The sequence below is a fragment of the Peromyscus maniculatus genome, chromosome 18 (genome assembly GCF_049852395.1).
Source record: "Peromyscus maniculatus bairdii isolate BWxNUB_F1_BW_parent chromosome 18, HU_Pman_BW_mat_3.1, whole genome shotgun sequence".
NCBI lineage: Eukaryota > Metazoa > Chordata > Mammalia > Rodentia > Cricetidae > Peromyscus > Peromyscus maniculatus.
Window position 1 is genome coordinate 12,774,216 of NC_134869.1, and position 21,841 is coordinate 12,796,056.

At 43.8% G+C, this 21,841-nt stretch overlaps 1 protein-coding gene across 1 annotated transcript in view; it reads left to right on the forward strand.

Moving 5' to 3' along the window:
• Positions 1 to 6,690: 6,690 nt before the first annotated feature.
• Pah (phenylalanine hydroxylase) overlaps positions 6,691 to 21,841 on the forward strand; it is a 59,107-nt gene continuing 43,956 nt past the window's right edge. The window contains exons 1-2 of the mRNA XM_006979859.4: positions 6,691 to 6,908; positions 12,912 to 13,019. Of these exons, the coding sequence (XP_006979921.1) occupies positions 6,849 to 6,908; positions 12,912 to 13,019 (168 nt within the window). The 5' untranslated portion in view covers positions 6,691 to 6,848. The remainder of the gene's footprint in view (positions 6,909 to 12,911; positions 13,020 to 21,841) is intronic.

Below are 21,841 nucleotides of genomic sequence, written 5' to 3' on the forward strand. Positions count from 1 at the left end.
CTGATTTGTATATACTTAGCTTCAAAGAATTCTGAGAAATGCATCTTTTATTTTATAAAGAATTTCAGCTATCGCCCAAGCTCCAAGGTTCCATTTGCATAGGTGAGGAGGACACAGCCCCTTTGCCTCCTGGAGCTGGCCCTGCAGTTTCTGAGCTGCAGCCCAAGATAAAAGTGGGACGGTCCATGCATCCATAAAGTGGGCCAGTGGGGCAGCAGTAAGCACAGTTGGGTTCCCTTATTATTGTAAATGTCAGAGAAGGTGTGGCTTTTGTTGGTTCTCCTTTTTTAATTTGGAAATCTTCAGGTAGGAAGAGTGTTCTGGGATGAGGGCACTCTCATGGTAGCAGGGGACTGATGGCAACTGCTCAATGCTCTTTTCCAAAAATAAACATGATTTTTTTTTTAAAGCAAGTTTTTTTTTTTTTTTTTCTAGAAAGAGGAGGGAGACATCAAGACAACTCTGAGTATCTTCAGAGCTGGAGATGCTTTCTAGTCTTATTATACTGACCTGGAAAAACCCTCTGACCCAAAGGGAGAAACAATTGTCAGGGCACTTATAAAATACTGCATTAGAGAAAGATTTAGAATCCAGAATACTTTTTGGTAAAAGAAAAATTTAGAGGACAGTGCAATGCCACACTATAAAACTTAGGAAATTCCCAATCCCTAATACCCCTGTGGCCAGATAGGTCACAGGCTCTAATACTGTTATTCTGCCAAGTAGATATAGTCTTAAAAAAACAGCTCCCAGTGACTTATTGCTCTACCCATAGATCGGAGTGCTGTTCAACCCATACCAGGGAAGTTTCTCTTTTTAGTAGATGACAACTAACCCAGACCCAAAACTGGTCAAGGTGCAGAGGATAAGAGACAATTGCGTGCTCAGCCCTAACGGGGGTGTCCTTATCAACCCCCTTGCCTGAAGACTCATGGATCTTTATGAAAGGTGGGTGGAAGGACCATAGACTCCAGAGATGCTCGAGGGCAACACACACTCGGCTGATAGGGAATTAGGGAATGGAAAGACATCTCAAAGTTGGGTGGGAAAGGAGCGGGGGTGGGGGGGGAATGAAGGGGGTGGCTATTAGAGGTGTTAGGGGTGGTGAATATGTTCCATAGCAGGAAATTCTCAAAAAAAATTGTTAAATACTGTCTAACAAAAGAAAACATCCAATGCCATGTTGCCAATGTGGAGTTCATTTTCTACTTCAGTGGAACTAGACTTGGAAGTGAGTGCTGCTTAGAGACAAAACCTTGGCTTTTATCCTGCCCTATGATTTTTTAAAAAAATCTTTTTGCTTTACAATAAACAGAAAATAAATTATATTTACAGAAGTGAGGCTATAGCTCAGTGGTAGCATGTGCAAGGTCCTAAATTCAATCCCCAGTACCAAAATATTTCATTTAAATATATGAAAGCATTGCTTAAACTAAAAGATATAATTTGAACTCATGTCTGCTCCTGCTGTTTGCATCTGGGAGAAGTTCCTCCCAGAATTCCTTTGGTGTCCTGTCCATCAGTCTAGGGGTGAAACAGGGAAGCAAGCTGCCATGATGTCTGATGTTCACTCAAGTGTTGTAGTCTCTGAGGGGAACTGACCTGGTAAAGACTGTGGGCTTGTCCCAAGCCATGTGAATGACCTCTTTCTGTGAAAAATGACCAAGCAGGCCTCTGAGATTCATTCAGCGGATGCTTAGTTTGTCTTTGAATTGGAACTTTTTGATATTTATCACTGGTTGTTATATTCCACCTCACATTGTGTTAGAATATGTTTAGGGAAAGAGACTTGCACTTTGCCAGTAGACAATACATTGGTAGAGGCTGATTAGAGATAAAGAGAAAAGCTGAGAGTATCCCAAGTACCTGGAATTGAAATAATGTACTCTTTAAAGCCTTTCAATTATTGAGAAGATTATATTTAAAACCTCAAACTGAACAGTAGTATAACACACACACACACACACACACACACACACACACGCACGCTCACACATACACTTACTCCAAATTAATGAGCCTCAACTACAATAGTACTTAGAAATATTTCATTTTAAATGTATTTCTTAGGAAACAGATGATTGAAAACAAACCAGTGCTTGACCCAAGAAATTGGAAAAAGATTAACAAAACAAACCCAGTCAAGGGAACAGTAAGGACAAGGAGAAAGGAACCAATGAAAGAGAGAAGAGCAGAGAGGAGATCAGTGTGATGAAATGCCCACCCTTCATGGACAAACATCAGACAAGATGAGAGAAGATATAAATAAATAAAACACAGGCCCGGGGAGGCAGACCAGCCTGGAAAGTGCTTGTTGTGCAAGCAGGTGGACCAAAGTTCTATGCTCACAACCCATGCAAAAAGCCAGGCACAGTGAGAGATGGCACGTGTTTGCAATCCCAGTCCTGGGAGTTAGAGAGAGGAGGATCCCCAGGGCTTGCTACCCAACCAGCCCAGCCTAACCATGCATCAGGATGATGAGAGATCTAGGTGGATGCCATCTGAGGAGGAAGACACCAGAGGTCATCCTCTATGCACGCATGCACACACGCACACATATACACATGCCTGTGCACCCCACCCCCAACAAAACAATAATAATGACATACAGAAAAAGGAGGGAAATACATCTAGATAGATAGGGAAATAATGTTATGAACTGTAATATATTCATTTCATGGAACCCTTAAGAGACTGCATTAATTCCCAGGGAAAATGTAAGAAGAGATGTAATAGATTATAGGAATAAGAGTAACAGTTAAAGAAACTGAAATGTATCCTTAAACCTATCCCTGAATGCCTCCTCCTACCTCCTTATCTCAGGCCCTGTGTATGTAAGAAGACTGACCAAATTCTTAAGAAACAAATCACTTATGTCTTTTGAAGATGATTACCAAAATTATAAAAACAGAGAAAGTTATGCAAGGTCCTCCATAAAGCTTTTATAATTGCTATTCCAAAATGAGATGACAGACACGTGAGGAGATGATGGTTCTATTTTCCTGTAAACATAGGTAGAAAAATCCTCCATGAAACATCACCTGATAGGCCAATGAGAAGGTTCAGTGGGTAAAGGCTCTTGCCATCAATCCGGATGGCTTGAGATTGTGGGAGCACAGATGGAGTGCACCATGTCTGCACCCCACATGGTGGAATGAAAAAATAGACTCTGCAAGTTGTCCACTGGCTTCTACACATGTACAGACCTGAACACACACATACACAAATAAACACAAAAATAAATGTAAGAAAATTAAAATATATGAACTAACCATATGTAATAGCACATTTAAAATAATAAACCATTAAATAAAGGTTACCCTAGAATGAAAACTATTTAACATCTGAAAAATCTATGGCTATAATCCTACATGTTATCTTATTAATGTTTAGCCATATTAACAGACCAAATGGAATAGATCACATACTTCTTTTAGTAAATTCTAAAAGTCATTTCTCCAATTCAACACTTTATGATGAAAACACATGAACTTCACTCCATAGTCAGAAGGATTTTGCAAAGCCAATGAAGGTTACAACATCAGAAACTTACATCAAATAGCAACAACAGTGGTTACACACAGAAGATATTTTACACCAGAACAGGTCATCAGCGAACTAAGTTCACATCCCTGGGCATGACAAAACCTTCAGTGCAGAATCTGAACTCTATGGTACCTCTATATGCCATAAAAAACCTATAGAGCAACATCACATATCATGGAAAACACACTCCTGTGCACCCACCTAACATCAGACATGAAGGCTCCCAGGATGTTCTTTTATCTTGATTTCTCAAGATGAAAGAGAATGAGCAAATCAAGTAACAAAAGTGGCTCGTAGGCTTTGATTGTGTGCCAGGAATCCGTGGATTATGATTAACAGGCTCGTACGCATGAAGTTAAATAGAGAGAAGTCGATAAACTAGCAAAGGTTGGGCAATCTTGAACTTTTAAATCAACGGAATCAGCGCTAAGATTGCCAAGTCCGGTGCTGGATGCTCCTCTTCTACATCGCTCTCCCTCCTGTACATCCTTTAAAGTGGCCCAGTGGTCTGCAGACTGTCGGCATGAAAACATCTGGATCTGCACTTTCCTCTGCCTTTACTTAGCACCTGCCACTGCCCCTGTTAGCTACAACACCTATTCCACCCAGTCATCTACAAACTTGACTTCGCCAGCAATCCCCTGCGAAGGCAGGTTTGTGCTGGTCCGTAGATAAATGTGATCCCTCTTTTGCCCAAGCAAATTTTTGGTTTGTTTGTTTTTGGAGACATGTTTTCACATAGCTCAGGCTAGGCTTGAACTTGCTTCTGTAGTCAAGGATTATTGAATTTCCGACTTCCTCCTGTACTTTCCCAGTGCTGAGATTACAGGCATGCACCACCACACCCAGTTTTCTGAAGTGTTGGGGATCAAACCTAGGACTTCTGGGATGCTAGGCAACTACATTACTAAGCCATGCCTGCTCACAGAGTCGGGTTTTTGTTGTTGTTGTTTTTAATTAAGAAACTGTTAGTATTCTTTTCTCTGAGACAGCAGACAGTGAAGTATACTGTTTTTTTTTTTTTTCAACCTAGACTTGGGGCACTTTAAAAAAAACGTGAAATGGATTGAGAATTCTATTTTTAACTGGTGTGCCGAGAAAAGAGAAGGGTCATCGCTATGTTCTCCTAAAAACCACATGATTATTTCAAAAAGGAGAGAAAGAAGATTTAAGGGCCAAGGCTTTGGGCTTGAATCAAACATTGTTTGAATTCCAGCTGTGGATTGAAATTTCCTGGGCAGCCATTGCTTTGTCTGTTTAGAGGATAGGACTGATGGCAGGAAAAAATGAAATGCTGCATACATGCAAAGAGCCTGGCTTGGTGTTGAGCACACAGCACGCATGCAGATCAGGCTGCTGCAACTGTGCCCTTCATCATTACCAGACCTTCATATTGCAGGTTCTTCTGATGGCACTGCCCTCTGTGGCACACCAACACTGATAAGGGACAAAGTGGCGTTTCTAAGATAGTCCTGAATGGAGGACCCTATTTCACATCTACAACCTCTAGAGCAGGGGTTCTCAACCTTCCTGACGCTGCGACCCTTTAATACAGCTCCCCATGTTGTGGTGACTCCAAACCATAAAATTATTTGTGTTGCTACTTCATAACTGTAACTTGGCTACTGTTATGAATCATAATGTAAATATTTTTGGAGAGAGGGGATTTACTGAGGGGTCGCGACCCACACATTGAGAGCTACTACTCTAGAGGGACACTGAAGTCAGACAGAGAGGGAGAAAGTCAAGATCATGAACTTGAAACTTATTAGAAGGGAGATTAATGAGACACCCAAGGGGTCCTTTGAGACAGAAATTATTCTTACAATATTGATGTTCTTGGAATTCAGGAGAAAGTGTTGCACTATGGAGATTCAAAGAATCCTGAACAATAGCCCCAGACCCACATTTTAAAGACAAAGAAACCGAGGCATGGGTGGAAGCAGCTGTTTTTCTGATGAGGAATGAATCCACTTGTTTTGAATCTCAAACTTGAAATGTTGTTTTTCTTTTTTGGCAGATACTTGGTTATTAGGTCAAAGAATTGTGGGAGGGGATGGGGTGGACTTCTAGCACCTTCTATTATTGGCCTGTTTCCTCACAGCCCACTAACTTTGCCTGGGTAAATATTAAGCAGGCTTTGAGTCCTTGATGGCCCTGACTTCTCACATCTTTCAGAAACGGACCCTCCTGTGTTTTTATATTTTGTGTTTCCTGCTAGCAATGAATATCTCATCTCTGTTTCTTCCTCTGAAAATTGGGTTCTGTCATGACGCCTTCATGTCCATTTGGAGACCACTCCCCAGTACCCACCAGCTCACTCCTAGCTCATCTTGCCACTTTCTTGTCCCCTGAGGCTGAGTCCTTAGAATGGTGCACTGCTGGCAGGGAGGTCACGTGTTCCCTCTGTGGTCCCAGTGCCTACGACACCACCAGGAGCGCAGAACAAATGCTCAATAACTGTCTGTTGTCACCTTCTGGAGACAGACTTTCATTCATTATCTTCCACTTATCCAGTGTTTGAATATGTGGCGAGAACGGTACTGCCCGGACATTGAATGCATCACCTCATTCTCATTACTGATGTGCCTGAAACATCTTAGCAAGGTGGCCCCTCTGTCCTCTCTGCAGAGTCCATGGCCACTATGTAGGTAGCTGAAACTGGCTGGATTCTAGCCCCAGGGCTCCCACCTTTGGTCTTTAGCTCTTATCCTCAGCGCCACAGTGTCTTCTGCTGTGGTTTTCTAAAGAAGAGAATGCCAAGGACAGTGGCGTGTTTGGTGGTTAATAAAAGGTGAGTTGAGGGTGGGAGCATTTAAATCAGGATCCCTGCTCTATTTCTTGCCACCAGGGGATGATTATCCTTAACTATTATCAGCAGGCTGTCCCTGGTTCCCTCCAGTTGCAGAGAATCCAGACTCCAGGCACCCCAATGTTTCAGCAATGCCAAACCTGTCTGAGCCCCAGGATACAGGTGGTCTGGACTCTTTGCCTTCTTCTCTTACCCAGGGCAGTCTGACAAATGAGTCCTGCCGTGGCTGCCATACCTTCCACCACGCCTCCACTTGGGGCAGCCCAGGACTAGTGACCTGGGATTGCACACGGACTACTCTTGCCCCTGCACTGCTACGTCAGGGCAACGCCCACTGGAAGAGTGACCTTGCAGACCGCAAGACACCCTTTGAAACCTCTCCTGTCCTGTCTCCCAAGAGCCAGGTTAAAACCATCAGCCTCACGTCCTGAGAGCAAACCTTTCAGAATCTGCTGCCGAGGGCTGAAGACCTCACTCGCTGGGAGCCAGCATGTCAGCTGCGGTCGTGGAGAACCCAGTCCTGAGCAGGAAACTCTCAGACTTTGGACAGGTGAGCCTCCACAGCTGGAATTAAAATTTCCCCAGATGGAAAAGCAGTTAGGGAAATACTGGTATTTCCTAAGGCCACTAAGAAATATGAATTTATTTAAAGATGAGGAAAATGCCCAGGAAGTCAACTCAAAAGACTGTCCTTAACAAGTGGGGGGACATGTATCCTTTGAGGATACCAGAGAGGTTGGAAATCTGACTGCCAGAGCAGCTACCACATCTGTGTGCTTTTAGATAACTCAATGGCTTCCTGTGTTACTTGCTTTACCTTCTGAAAGGAAAAGGCTGGTCCTTAATCATCTGGGGTAGCAGTCCTACCACATCTCTTCAGTGATATCCATACAGCCCTTTCTTCTGGGTTTGGAAATGACAAGACTGTAAGAAGCTACCCTTCTTTAATTTTCAAGAGATGATGTGGCATGAAGAGAATTTAGGGACTTACTCAGATGTGACAAGGGAGAAAATAAGCCAAGAGGAAAATAAATAGGAGTTAGCTCTGAGTCTAAGCATGTCTTGGGGATTATGCTGGAGGTGGCAGGCGTCTGTTCTCTCAAGCATTTGTTGTCCTCTCCAGGGAGCTCTTGCAGAGCATGTGCTTTACTGTGATTTATGTATTTGCCCCAGGTTGGGAATCATGGTTTGAATCCTGAGATTCAGGCCTTGGAGGTAATGTATTCACAGGTAGCTGCTGCATACAATCCTAGGGGACTGTTTGTAGAGAGCCGAGTGGTTCCGGACAGTAGGAGAGAGTTGATGCCAAAGTCAGAATAACTAGAAACACTGAAGAATTCCCTAGTGGTCAGCATGTCCTAGACCAGGAGAGACACTTTGGGAGCCCTTCCTCTGACAGGACTGAGGGGATGAGGGGTGCTTGAAGTCAGAGATGTAGTGTTGAAGAAGGTCGTTATGAGGGGCAGGCAGGCCGGTCTATACATCCTGTCTCACTTTATTCTAGGCTCCTGTGTTGCTGGCACAGACTCTTGGCCATCTGGGGAGCTTGAGCCAGTGATATGGGGGTGGTAACTAAGGGGAGAATCTTACAGCTTTATTTATAAAATACTTAGGTGACTGTGAATCCACAGATTGTCCCTACCAACAACAGTGACACCAGAAGAGGATCCAAACATGTCCTGGTACAACCTCAGCATAAGAAGCAGAACATTTTCTTTAGAAAAATAAGAATAAAAAGACCCTCAGAGTCTAGAGTTAAGATGAAAGTTAAACAATGCCTATAGATATCTTACTAAAGTTTCAAGACCACTTGAAACTGTCAATGTGTATTTAGCCAAAGCTGATTTGTTTGTTTAACAGAATGTGTCTTGAAGAGCAGGAAAGACAGACAAGGGCAGATGTTGTGCCTGGTGCCGCTTGCTCGTGGGAAATCCTCCATGCACACAGTCAAGACACCAATGTTGTCCTCTTTGGGGACTTAAGCTATGTAGTCATTTGGTGGGGGAGAGGAGGTTGTTTAGTATCTATAAAATTGAGGTGGGATGCGGGAATAGGTTAGTATTTATGGTGTCTTCTAGCTCTGTCAGTCTGCAGCACAGACACATTTTTGAGTTTAAAAATTTTTTTTTATTATATTTGTTTGTGTGTGTGTGAGGAGGTGCAGTATGTGCCATGGTATGTGTAGGGGTTGGAGGACAACTTGGAGGGGCAGTTCTCTTCTTTCTTTCTTTTTTTCTTTTTTTTTAAGATTTATTTATTTATTACGTATACAGTGTTCTGTCTGTATGTATGCCTGCATGCCAGAAGAGGGCACCAGATCTCATTGCAAATGGTTGTCAGCCACCATGTGGTTGCTGGGAATTGAACTCAGGACCTCTGGAAGAACAGCCAGTGCTCTTAACCGCTGAGCCACCTCTCCAGCCCCAGTTCTCCCCTTTCATAGTGTGGGTTCTTAGTATTGAACTCAAGTTGCCAGGCTTGAGAGCAAGCGCCTCTATCTGCTGAGCCACCTTACCAGTCCTGTTTGCATCTCCTTAAAGCTTCCAACCCAGATAAAGAGCCTACATTTGACACAGTTCTAAGAACAGGGAGACTGCAGGAAGGAGCCTCCGTTTGTTGAGGGCATAGGATATGTCAAAGCTTTATCCATATGGCAAATGTAACCGGCCCGTGGGAGTGAGTGGTTTGGTACTCTCATTCACCCAACAGGTCAAGAAGCACCTACTGTGTGCTAGTCACGGTGGTGTTCTTCCTCTGGTAAAACTACTTTAGTCCAGGAGATAAGTGGTAAACGGATTAACAGAATGAAAGCATAATGTAGTTTCATATAGAGACAAGAGCTCTGGAGAGCTTAGGCAGAGTAGTGGGGTCAGTGAGGAGCTCAGAGCCACTAGCAGGGACAGGGCAACCAGTGTTCCATCTAATCTGCTTCCCACAGCTGAGCACACTACTTCACTGTAACATTTCCTCCTGTGCGACAACGCTGAAATATGGAGACATATTATGCCCGCACCCTGCCTCATAGAGACGTGTGGCTCAGGACCTTCACATCTTGTTTTCAATGGTTCTTCAGTGTGGATGGACACAAGGGGTTGTAATCACACATGCAAATGCACATGTCTCTGTAAGCCCCACATCACCAGCACTGGCCCTACAACATCCTTGACAGAGCACATTGCTTGTAAATGTGAAATGTCATTATTTCCAGAGATAACAGAAGGCATCTGTGTTCACCACATAGCTAACAAGAACAGTCTGTGCTTATCACTGAATGCATTGCTCAATGGTCAAAGTTCCCCACTCTTTGGTTCCTGGTACTTTTCCTAGCGCGATTTCTTCCTAGACAGCTTTGGAGCTACTTTTGCTTCTAAGCCAATCCCCACGTCTGTTAGAATCAAATAAGGCATCGTTTCTGAGCCAATAAAAGTGCACTATGAGCCAGGCAGTGGTGGCGCACACCTTTAATCCCAGCACTCGGGAGGCAGAGCCAGGCAGATCTCTGTGAGTTCGAGGCCTGGTCTACAGAGTGAGATCCAGGATAGGCTCAAAGCTACACAAAGAACAACCCCCCACCAAAAAAAAAAAAACCCAAAAAAGCACTATGAAAGAGATTAGCTTACGGGCCCTGGATTGGCTTGATGAACCTGTCGTTCAGATCCACACCATCACAAACTTCTCTGAGCTTCCTTTCATGCTTTGAAAAGAAGGAGTAATTGTGTCAGCTGAGCCTGTCCCTGGGAAGCATAGTAACAGTGTTGGGATCCACGAACCTGGTTGCAAGCCCAGGCTTTGCTACGCATTAGCTGGGTTGCCTAGGACTAGCCACTTGGCCTATCTACCTCTGTGTGTTTATTTTCCAAACAGCAGCTTCCCCACCCTCACAGCTCTTGTGAGGACCAAACGGCCTGTTCTAGGCAAACCATGCAAAGAGTGCTAGCTGCTGCCAATGACAACATGTACTGAGCATAAAAGGACATGGTGTGGTTCCTGCCCCATTCAGGGCACACAGGGGTGCTGTCACCAGTAACGGCAGAGTAGGGACATGTTATGTCATAAATGTGAATTTGTAGAAAAGTTGTGACTTAAGAACAATGGCAGTACATATTTATTATCAGTGGTTTTGAAATTGTCCATGGTTCAAATTCATTAACAATGATTTTGATAATGAAGGACATGGGCAAAACCCTGTTAGGACAGGAGCATTGTGGAGCACTCAGCTAGATTCGTGGGATGGCAGTGGGAAGGACAGAAAATGACCTGTTCCCTAAGAGTCATTTCTGGAGAAGGTGACAATGGATTCAGTGATTGCTGGACACACACAAGGAGAAGGATGGTGGAGGTGGACACCTGGAATTCTCTCACAGGTGTCTTCAGCTCTAAGGTGGCATGTGTTGACATGTATCAGGAATGCCTCACTTCTCTTGGAGGTTAAGAGAAAAGTGAACTCGAAACAGGAAAGCCCTTTGTTGTTTCAAGGAACCCAGAAAGGACTGAGGCTCAGTATTCTCTGGGTGTGGTGGGGTGGTGGCGGTGGTGGCGGGGGAGAGGGGAGGCTGAAGTCAGGCTCATCTGCATGTCTGGCAGGCTTTAGAAGAGAGAGAGAGAGGCAGAACTGAAGCAGGTCATGGTTCATGGCATTGTGCATGGTCTAATGGGCCAGTTCATACATTAGCTCCATTGCTGATTGTGGAATTAAGAGCCAGTTGCTTAGCCGTGTGTGTGTGTGTGTGTGTGTGTGTGTGTGTGTGTGTGTGTGTGCATGTGTGTGTGGGGGGGGAGAAAGAGAGAGAGAGAGACAGACAGACAGAGACACAAAGACACACAGAGAGACAGAGACACACAGAGAGAGTTCATGCTTATACAGTGGCACAAGTGTACGTGAGCCAGAGGACAACTTTGAGAGTCATTTTTTCCATACCTTCTTCCTTGTTGAACAGACAGGTGTCACACTGGTCTGGAACTTGCCATACAGCTAGCCAGAATGGCCAGGGAGCTCCAGGGATCCACCTGGCTCCATCTCCACAGTCTTGGGATTAAAATCACGTGTCTGAGCTATCTCCAGAGCCCTAGTTACTTAGCCTCCCTAAGGCTGAATCTTTCCATCAACAAAAGGAGGGGCTTGGTGCACAATAAAACCTATTCCCTTGATTGTTTTCCAAGTTCAATGAGATTATCCAAATCAAGTACTGGACATGGAACATTAAAATCTCTTTAAGATAATACAGTTTTCTCTTTAAAAATATTTATTATTTATTTAATGTGTATATAAGTGTACCGTCTGCATGCAGGAGCTCGCGGAGATCAAAGGAGGCTTTGGATTCCCTGGAACTGGAGTTACAGATAGTTGCAAGCCACCATGTAGATACTAGGAATTGAACTTCGGTCCTTTGTAAGAGCAATGAGTGCTCTTAACCACTGAACCATCCCTCCAGCCGACAGGGACATGACAGGACAATCCTCTAATTTACTCGAAGGGGCCTATAAACCAACTTGCTGATAAGTTTGGTACTTCCAGCTTCATATAAGATTCTGGAAAAAATCTGAATTTTCTGAAGTTACAGATTTTTGTCCTCAGAGTCTTCCGTGCTCTCGATCTTATTATCCCGAGTCCCTGACAGGAATCTTGCCACCACTGCCTCCTGTCCCTGAGATGATGGAATATCCACACCATTAACTTAATTAACTTCCTTATAAGAGAGTAATTGGTCCTCACATTTTCTTCTCCACTTTAGGAACATGCTGTATATTGGGGGTGCACACAGAATGTTGTGAATTATCTTAAAACTTGACAAAATGTTTTAGCAAACTCTGAAATACCTACTTTTATTCCAGTTTCTTTTGTTCCCTCCTTGAAGGCACCCATTGTCTGATAATCGTTTTACATATAGTGCCAATATTCTATCTAAACTTATATTTTCTTTTTTCAACATTTGGATATTATTTGGCCAGAGCTTATTCTTCCTATTATTTTGTAGGTGAGGAAATGAGGCAAACTAATCTGCTCAAAATGGTCCTGGTGGTGAATGGATGAGAGAGGATGACACCCAGGCCTTTGGACCCACAGCCTATGAATGTCCCATTTTTAACGTTTTCTCACATTTTGTTTCCCAGCGTCTTTTTAAGGAGATTTTTTTTTCAGCACTACATCTGCCTCTAAGAATCTCCTGGATTCTTGCATATGATGTGTCTGCTGGTCAGAATTTTGGCACTGAAAAGATGGGTTCATTTACCTTAATTCAGATTTACATCTCTCATAGATATGAGATAGGATCTGGTACTCGGTGGGTGCTCATTAAAAGATAATTGATTTTTGCCAGCGACTAGTGACATCAATGAGTAATTTGAGCTTCTCAAGTCAACCCAGGAGTGACGTTCACTATTTCAGTGTCCTCGACTAATTTATGTCTGACCACCCTGGCTTCTGTGAATACATGGAGCTGTGTTCCAGCGCGTAAGGGGAAGAAAACGTCGATGCTTGCCTCTTCTGGGGGGTTTCCGGGGACTGATTGCTAAGCTGTGAGAAACATTTTGACCCAGCGATCTAATTTTGCAGGAAACGAGCTACATTGAAGACAATTCCAACCCCAACGGGGCCGTCTCACTGCTCTTCTCGCTCAAAGAGGAAGTCGGTGCCCTCGCCAAGGTCCTGCGTCTGTTTGAGGTGAGGGCTTTGTTCCCGTGTGACTCGGGCAACCGCATAGTCATGGCCGTATTCACCCTTCTTCCAGTTTCTCCCAGATCTAGTTCCATTTTCATAACCTTGCCACCCAACTTGGGTTGACCTGCCAGGGCCACACCCTTAAAAAAAAACAGATTCTCCCTCTTCCACCAGCAATCATGACCAACAGCTTCTCATCTAAGGCGGGACATCTCGTCTACCTCCCCTTTCTATGCTGTGGTTTTGTCTGGCTTGCGCTGCTGCAGTTCATGTGCCCGCTGGCACCTCTGTCGACCTCCCACGCCTAACTGCACTGCTGTGTCTGGAGAACACTGTTCTGCTTTAGTCAGCCATGGCCTTTGGCTCTTGCAATCTTTCTACTCCTCCTGCGATGATCCCCGAGCCTTGGGTGGGGGGGAGGGGTGTGATACAGATGCCTCATTGAGGGCTGAGAGCCCAAGTCTCTCATTCTCTGCACTTCAATCTCTGCTAATCACCGCCTACCACGAACAGAGGCTTCTCTGATGAGAGTTGAGAGATGAGCTGATCTATGGGTATAATCACGGTAAGTCATTAGGAGTTGGTTCAATATTATGTCAGTTTAGCTGAATAATAGTAGTAGGTTCTCCCCCAGAGCCTACGACTTGCTGACATACCTTCTCGGACATATCCAGGTGTTTGTCTTCTAGGTGATTACGAATCTGATCAAACTGACAGTGAAGATGAGCTATCATCATGACCAAATGACACCAGATTCAAATCAATGAACTATCAATAACAGTGGTCTGGTGCTAGGTCTGAAATCCAGAGTGTTGCCATTGCCAGGCAAGTGCTCTAATACCGAGACACACCTTCAGCCCTGTTAATCCATTTTGGGCATCTAAAATTACTGTAGACAATAAGGTGTATGTAAAACTTAAAACCTGATTTTCTAAATTGGTGGTGGTAGTTGGGGGTAGATGAATACCCAAGAGCAAACAGAGCAAGCAGAGAGAAAGAAGTGTTTCCTGAGGGACAGGCTGCTCCTGAGAAGGATGCTTCTGTGAAATGCTCCAGTGCACCTATTTAGCCTTTGCATGAGGGAATCACATGTTCTTGAGAAGCTGCCCCTTGGGGCCAAGTCAGAGTTAATGGATTAAATAATAATAAATGAAGAGGCTGTTTACAGTCTAATAAACAAACCACAAGTAATAAATTAGCAGAACTAGACGGAGAGCACTGTGTGTGTGTGTGTGTGTGTGTGTGTGTGTGTGTGTGTGTGTGTGTCTCGCTTGTGAGTGCACATGCTCTGGCTGGATTCTTTGATGTACTATCCAAATCTCAATTCCTTGGGGGCCTTATTTACCCATCCTGCCAAGGAGCATACAGAGCTCAATGTGCTGTTGGTTGGTGGAAGGCTGTTGTTAGTGTGTATTGATTTCTTTCCCCTAAGTACCTTCAACAGTTACCATAGAAACTCCCCACCCAGCATCCATCTTAAAGCCATATTAACACTCTGATAAAGCTCATAGTTAAATGATAGTCACTCAAAGTCATGAGTTAAGGAGGAAAACAAATTCTTGTTCTCATGGCACCACACATGTACGCCAGACACACCAGGTTCTTGATTTGATGTTCATGAAACTCGGGGGTGGAAGCCATTCTTGTACATGTGGATGAGGAAACTGAGGCTGAGAGCTTGAGTAACTCACTCAAGATTACACAGGAAATGTGCAGTGGAGGTGGGATTGGACCTTGGCTCTCAGGCTTTCAAGTCCAGGATCTCTGTGACGCCCACACTCCTGACAAACAAAATGATTGGCCGATGAAGGGGAGGGTGCTGAAGTCACACTGCTTTTGTATGCTTGTGTCTTTAATTAATTAATTAATTTATTTATTTATTTGTGTTCTAACAAAGCTTCTGGACACAAAAAATGAAATCAAAAGAAATAAAAGAAACTAAACTGAACTTTAAGGCAATATTTTCTTTTCTTTTTTAAATTATTTTTAAAATTTATTTTGCATACTATCACAGTTTCCCTTCCCTCCTAACATCTTGTTCTCTCCCCTCACCTCCTTTCCAACCCCCCCTCCCCCAACCACTCCTCAGAAAGGGTGAGGCCTCCCATGGAGTCAACAAAGCATGGCATGCCAAGGTGAGGCAGGACCAAGCTCCTCCCCTCTGCATCAAGTCTGAGCGAAGCATCCCACCATAGGGAGTAGGTTCCAAAAAGCCAGTTCACATGCCAGGGACAATCGTGGTCCCACTGCTAGGGACCCCAAAAACAGACCAAGCTCATAACTATCACCCACATACTTAGGTCGGTCCTATTCAGGCTCCCTAGCAGTCTGTCTAGAGTTCATGAGCTCCCATGAGCTCAGGTCAGCTGTCTCTCTGGGTTTCCCCACCATGATCTTGACCCCCTTTGCTCATATAATCCCTCCTTCCTCTCTTCAACTTGACTGGCAGAGCTCGGCCCAGGGCTTTGGCTGTGGATGTCTGCATCTGCTTCCATCAGTTACTGGATGCAAGTTCTAGGATGACAATTAGGGTAGTCACCAATCTGATTACAGGAGAAGGCCACTTTAGGCACCCTCTCCACTATTGCTAGGAGTCTTAGCTTGGGTCGTCCTTGTGGAATTCTGGGAGGTTCCCTGGCACCAGGTTTCTCCCTAGCCTCATAATGGCCCCTTCTATCAAGATACCTTTTCATTGCTCTTTCTCTTCATCCCTTACCCAACTCGGGCATCCTGATCCCTCATGTTCCCACAAAATATTCTAGAAAATTCTATATTGTTAGAAAAGAACTCCAACAATCCGTTTTAGATCTGGATTTTGGAGAGCCACAGTGCACACAAATAAGTTAAGAACTAGTAAGCCTGCAGTGGGAAGACCATTGTCACACTTTGTATTTCTTAAACACATTTGACCATGACACCTTCTTTAGGGGGGACACATCATCTTCCAGGTTTTAGTATTTTATTAAACTTACATTGGCTTAGGTTTTCAGCTCTAAACTATCAGCAGTAGCATGTGTTGTGTGAAAGACTTTTCCTGGGGAGACGCAACACACATACACAACACACCTCTACTCGGCCAAACAACAGACCAAAGTAATGATTGCAACAAAGTCCAAGCTAATGGACTGATGGGTTTTTATTGGGGTCACTATAAGGAGTCAAGTGAAGTGTTACTTACAGGAGCAGGGATGCTCAAAAAAACAACAACAACCAACCAAACAAACAAACAAAAAAACCCGTACAGTTGCATGACCAGAAACCTCTCATGTGACCCTATATTGGCGACACCTCCCCAATGCAGCAACTCTGGAGCTTTCTGCACAGCGTGCGGATAGTTCGCAGGTCAGAGACGCTATTTTGTTGCAGCTCAGCTGTTCAGAGCTTCTCTCAGAGCAGATGTTGTATGGTGCTGTAAACCTGAGGGGGGCCTTTGAGAACCTTCTGAGTTCTCCCTTCCCCAGACATGTGACCCTTTGTTCACATGTTGAGTCTCAGGAGCCTCCTCTTCCCTCCTAGACGGAAAGTTTCAGTTTGGAGAAACTGCCATACAGCGGTCTGATTTTTGTGGCACTGAGGAGTAGAACCAAATTAAAGTTAAGAGTTTCCTGTTTAGAACCAAAACCCAGTTGCTCTACCCGTGAGATGGCTGTAAGCGACCTGTTTAACCTCTTGGCTTAGTTTCCTCAGTTTCAAGGTGAGGGTAATAATAAGCCTACTATAGAGTTTCCACAAAAATTAAACTTATTAATTTGTGCAAAATGATCGCAACAGTAACTGACATAGAGTAAGATCTCAATAAATGTTCATTGTAATTATTTCTCTGTACCGTATCCTTAGAGTCACAGAGCCTGCAGGGCTCTAAGTTCTTGATTATAGAAAAACTAGTAGAAGAATCAGATTTATTTGGTTGGAAGAGAGAAGGCTTTGTATGGGAATATTCACCTAGCTGAAGTTGTCCATGGAAAGAGACTCCTAGATATCTTCTTAGTGTCAGAGACAAGATGGCAATGAGTAGAAATAGAGGGAATATATTTCAAATCGTTTACAAGTGGCTTCTCTAATATGGAAGGCACTGGAAGGCATTCATTTCAAGCAGTATGTCTGCTAAAATAGACCCCTAAAAGGACAACATCAGAGCACAAGTTGTGCTATAAATATACTTATCTTCCTTAATAGAGACAGAAGGTAAAAGTTTGTCTTCTCAATATTGGCCCAAGAGAGAAAGCATTTCATAAAGGGATAATCATGTAACTCCTATGAGTTTCTTATTAAATTGCCCCACAAGGACTCCAGGCTTGATGAGCAGTTCCAACTCTCCACACCCTGTGGTGTAGCAGAGACACAACAGGATACTTTGTCAGCTCTCACTAAATACTCAGAATAATGACAGTTACAGTAATGTGAACCTAGACCGTCTGGTCCTCTGACCTGATGCCATATGGAATTTTTTTTTAACTCAACTCCTAATAGGAAACCCTAAAGCATGCTAGCTCCTCAGAGAAAGAACAGTCTGTAGTATGTGTGCAGGCTCCTCTTGGACTGTACTTTCCATTCAAGTGCATTGCTCCAAGGCACAGTTAGCTCAAAGTCACCACCCCATTAAGGAACCACTTTGCCCATTGCTGGCCTTAGAGACCTCGACTGGTAGCTACATCAGAATGCACCTCAATGGAACCCATATTTATAAGAAACATAGATTACTGTGTTTGCGTATGTTTGTGGAGTGATGATTAGAAATGAGGTAGATATCTGATAATTTGTGTCCAAAACAATTAGGAAAATGCTCAAACCACTCCTTACTGACCCACGGACACCCGCTGTCCTCAGTAGATTGTTTTAACTCTCAATTCTTTATGCATTTATTTAAATATTTTTCACAGCATTCTGTTTTTAGCCCCTGCTAGCTCATATCCCATGTTTCTTAGGAAAATGGCCTTTTAAACAAGAAATTTAGTTGTGAATCATAAAATCAGAAGCAGTCTCCTTGGGGGAAGGTGCAAAGAAGAACTTTTTCTTTCCCTTGGTGTGCCCATGAATTCCCAGGGAAGGGACTAGGCAAAGGAACAGATCGTCAAAGCTCTGAGACCTGAGACCATCTCAGACACTCTCTGGCAGCCTCGAGTAGACTGTTTAACTGGTGGGGATGAAGAGCTTCAGTTTTGCAAGCTGCCCACACCTGGACAGGTACAGCCGCTATTGGTTGATACTCCACTTTCATGGAGGTGATTGGCATTTCAGAAACAATGGAAAGAAACAGTGTACATCTGTCACACACATTTCCTTTGCCCTACCCATGCCCAGAGAATACACTCCTCCCACTCCTCCATTGTTTGGTGACCTCACGCCCACTCATTTACCAACCCTTTACTATCTTGGGAGCAGATCCTGTTGTTGGTCCTATATAGAGGATGAAGACACCGGAGTAAGCTAGGCAACTAACTTCTGGGGCTGCAGAAATGTGCAGACTCTGTTACCAGGCAACTAAAACGGAGTTCTTGTGGATAGTCTGCATTCTGAAAGCTGTTGTTCCTTGCTTTATAGGCTTCCATTTGATGCTACAGGCCATTTAGTCATTCCCCTGCTGAGGGTGTTTAGTTAGCTTGCACATTTTGGTGAAAGACTTTGTGAAATTTTTTCCTAAGTTAGATATCGGTATCATAAAACATGGAGTCATGAGATATAAACTGTTCTCTTATTATTCCCCCTGCTGTCCCCTCCTTCCCCTCCTCCCCTCTTCCCCTCCCCTCCCCTCTCTTCCCCTTCCCTCCTTCCTCTCTTTCCCCTCCTCCTCTTCTTTTGCTCCCTCTACTCCTCCCCCTTTCCCTTCCTCCTCTTCTTTTGATTCCTCTTCTCCTTCCCTCCTCCCTCTCTTTCCCCTCCTCCTCTTCTTTTGCTCCCTCTACCCCTCCCCTCCTCCTTCCTCTTCCTCCTCTTCCTTTTGCTTTTTTATTGAGATGGTGTCTCACCATACAGCATTAGTTGCCCTGGAACTCATTATTAGACCAGACTGGCCCCAAACTCACAGAGATGCTCCTGCCTCTGCCTCCCTAGTGTGCTACCACTTCTGGAGAACAAGGGGCTTCTTGGAGAAAGTGGCTACTTTTGGGGGTGGTCTGTGGGTGGGCGGTCAGTCCCCCCGAGGTGTGGTTGGCTTTCTAGCTCATCTTCCACCCTGTGCACACACCTCTCTGTGTTCTGTCTGTGGATCTTCTCAAACTGTTAGACAAATAAAAGTTCTCATTTTGGTTCTTGGCTTTACTGTATTCTTTTCTCTGTTTTTGGCCACATAAGTAAACTTTCTTGCCATTATTTAAATTTTTTTCATGCAGTATATTTTGATTATATTTCCCCTTCCCTAACTCCTTCCAGACCCTCCCGTTTTTCTCTATACAACGCAGGCTTTGGGTTCCTCTTCAATTTCAACAGAAGTATACAGAAGGGAGGGCTTACACATTTCCTTTCTTCCTAAGCCAGGAAACATGACACCGCTCTTTGCATTGTTTAGATAATGGCCTCTGTTTTCCTGGGGAAGCTTCAGAGTTGCCGTGGTCTCTCTGGCCCTTCCTTCCTCCTGCAGGGCTTCTCTCTCCTATTTTGGGGCACTCATGTGAGCTTACCTGAATGACAGATGATGCTCTCAGTAGATTGACCCTGTGGCCAGTGGTAACACCCTGGGGCCTCGGGAGTCCTAGAGAAGAACCAGCCGGAAGAGAGCCCGGATTAGACTCCTTATCCTGTTCCTTGTACCCAGAGATTCTGATGTTTTTGTTTGACATAATATTAACAATAATGAAAAAAGTTGACATTTTAAGAGTGCTTACTGTGTCCCTGGACGAGAAGGCAGTATTCACAAAAGAACAAGGACTTTGCCACTGAAAAAAAGTGCTTTCTTTCCACATTTTTCACAGCAAAGCATTTTCATTTTGATTTTATTGTTTCTCTTCCTTAATCACCTCAAAGACTAAAGAGAAGGTCCCACAGAAGTTCTCTAACCTACACAGTGGTATTTGAAAGGGGAAGCTATGGCCCCTGTGATAACATTTGTTCTCAGCATTGTATCATTTATAACTGGGCATACACTGCTTCAAACACAAAGTGGATGAATTCATTCTTCTGTTTTATAATCTTAGAGTTATTCACGTTATTGGATCTCTGGGACATGTTTTGTCCATTTGAAAGGTGGTATTTATTTATTTATGGATACATGATGTACCTTGGCACGGCTGTAGCAGTGAACTCAGGCTTAGTGAATGGCACATGAGTTGTGAAGCATTTTTGGAATTTGGGGATCCACTTAAATTATTCTGTGTGCGTGTGCGTGTGCGTGTGCGTGCGTGCGTGCGTGCGTGCGTGTGTGTGTGTGTGTGTGTGTGTGTGTGTGTGTGTGTTAGTCACTGTTCTATTGGTGTCAGGAGAAACTATGACCAATGCAACTCTTATAAAAGAAAGCATTTAATTGGAGGCTGGCTTACAATGTTAGAGGTTTTGTCCATTACCATCGGGGCAGGAAACATGGCAGCATGTGCTGGAGCAGCAACTGAGAGCTACATTCTCATCCGCAGGCTGAGCAAGAACCTCAGCCTGATTTGATGTTGCTCTTTTGAAACCTCAAAATCCACCCCCTGTGACATATTTCCCCCAACAAGGCCACACCTACTAGAACAAGACCACACCTGCTTGAAACAAGGCCTAATAATCCCACACCTCCTAATTCTTCTAATATTTCCAAAGAGTTCCATTCCCTGGTAACTAAATATTCAGATGTAGGAGCCTCTGGGGCTATTCTTATTCAAGCCACCACAGTGTGTTAAGAACCACGTGCGCTAAAGGACTGCCATCTAAAAACACTGACATTGAGGGGAAGCTGCGGTAAATAGCCCTTGCTTAGATGTTTTCATGGCGTTCATAAAGCCGGGTCACACACAGCTCCTTATGTGAATGTGGGCAGCTGTTTTATTAGGCAAGCTTCTCTGTTGGGGAAGCTGGTTAGGGATTGCAAGTCGACTTCTTTGTATCGGAGACTCAGTGTGTTTTATCAGATTTCACAAAGTGCAACATTCACATTTTAGTCAATTTCTGCACCAATTTGAAGTACCCAGATTTTGCAAGAAACCATGACTTGTCACTATTAGAAATAGACCCACAACCAAGACACTCTTCATTCCTCCAAAAGAGACTATCCAGAGGTGAGAGTTTTGAGCTCTGGCATTTGGAAGTCAGGACCGTTGCAGGGAATGAATCTGGGTAAATGACACACTGGCCTTGTGATTGTTCATGCCCTGGTGATCCTTCACATGACCCTTAAGATGTTGTAAGAAACCAGAGAAGCCTATGGGCCTGGCTGGAGTTCTTTGGGCACACAGAGGAAGGAATGTCTGATACTATGGCAGCAATAAGGAGCAAGTTTCCTTTATCTGAGAATGTACTGCAAGGAACATTCCCTAAAAACTCCCAGATTGTTCTCACTTGCTGTTTTCCTACATTCTTTGACTATTTAAAAATTTGTTTATGTGAAGATATTTAAAAATAGACAGGGATAATACTATCTTGAAAAAAACAATACACAACAGAATTAATATCAATCTATAAACAAATATTATTGATCCAGATAAGGAGCTTTATTATTGAAAATGTCATGAATCACAAAAGAAGGAAAGTAAATGGCTAATAGCCATGGGGAAAGATGTTTAGTCTTGCCAGCAATTGAGTGAAAGCTTGAATAATGAATTACGAGCTCTTTTTACATAACAGGTAAAAAAAAAATGAGAATCCTGATAGTTGGTACTGGTGAAGAATACAGGTTCTCTCATGAACAGGTGAGGATA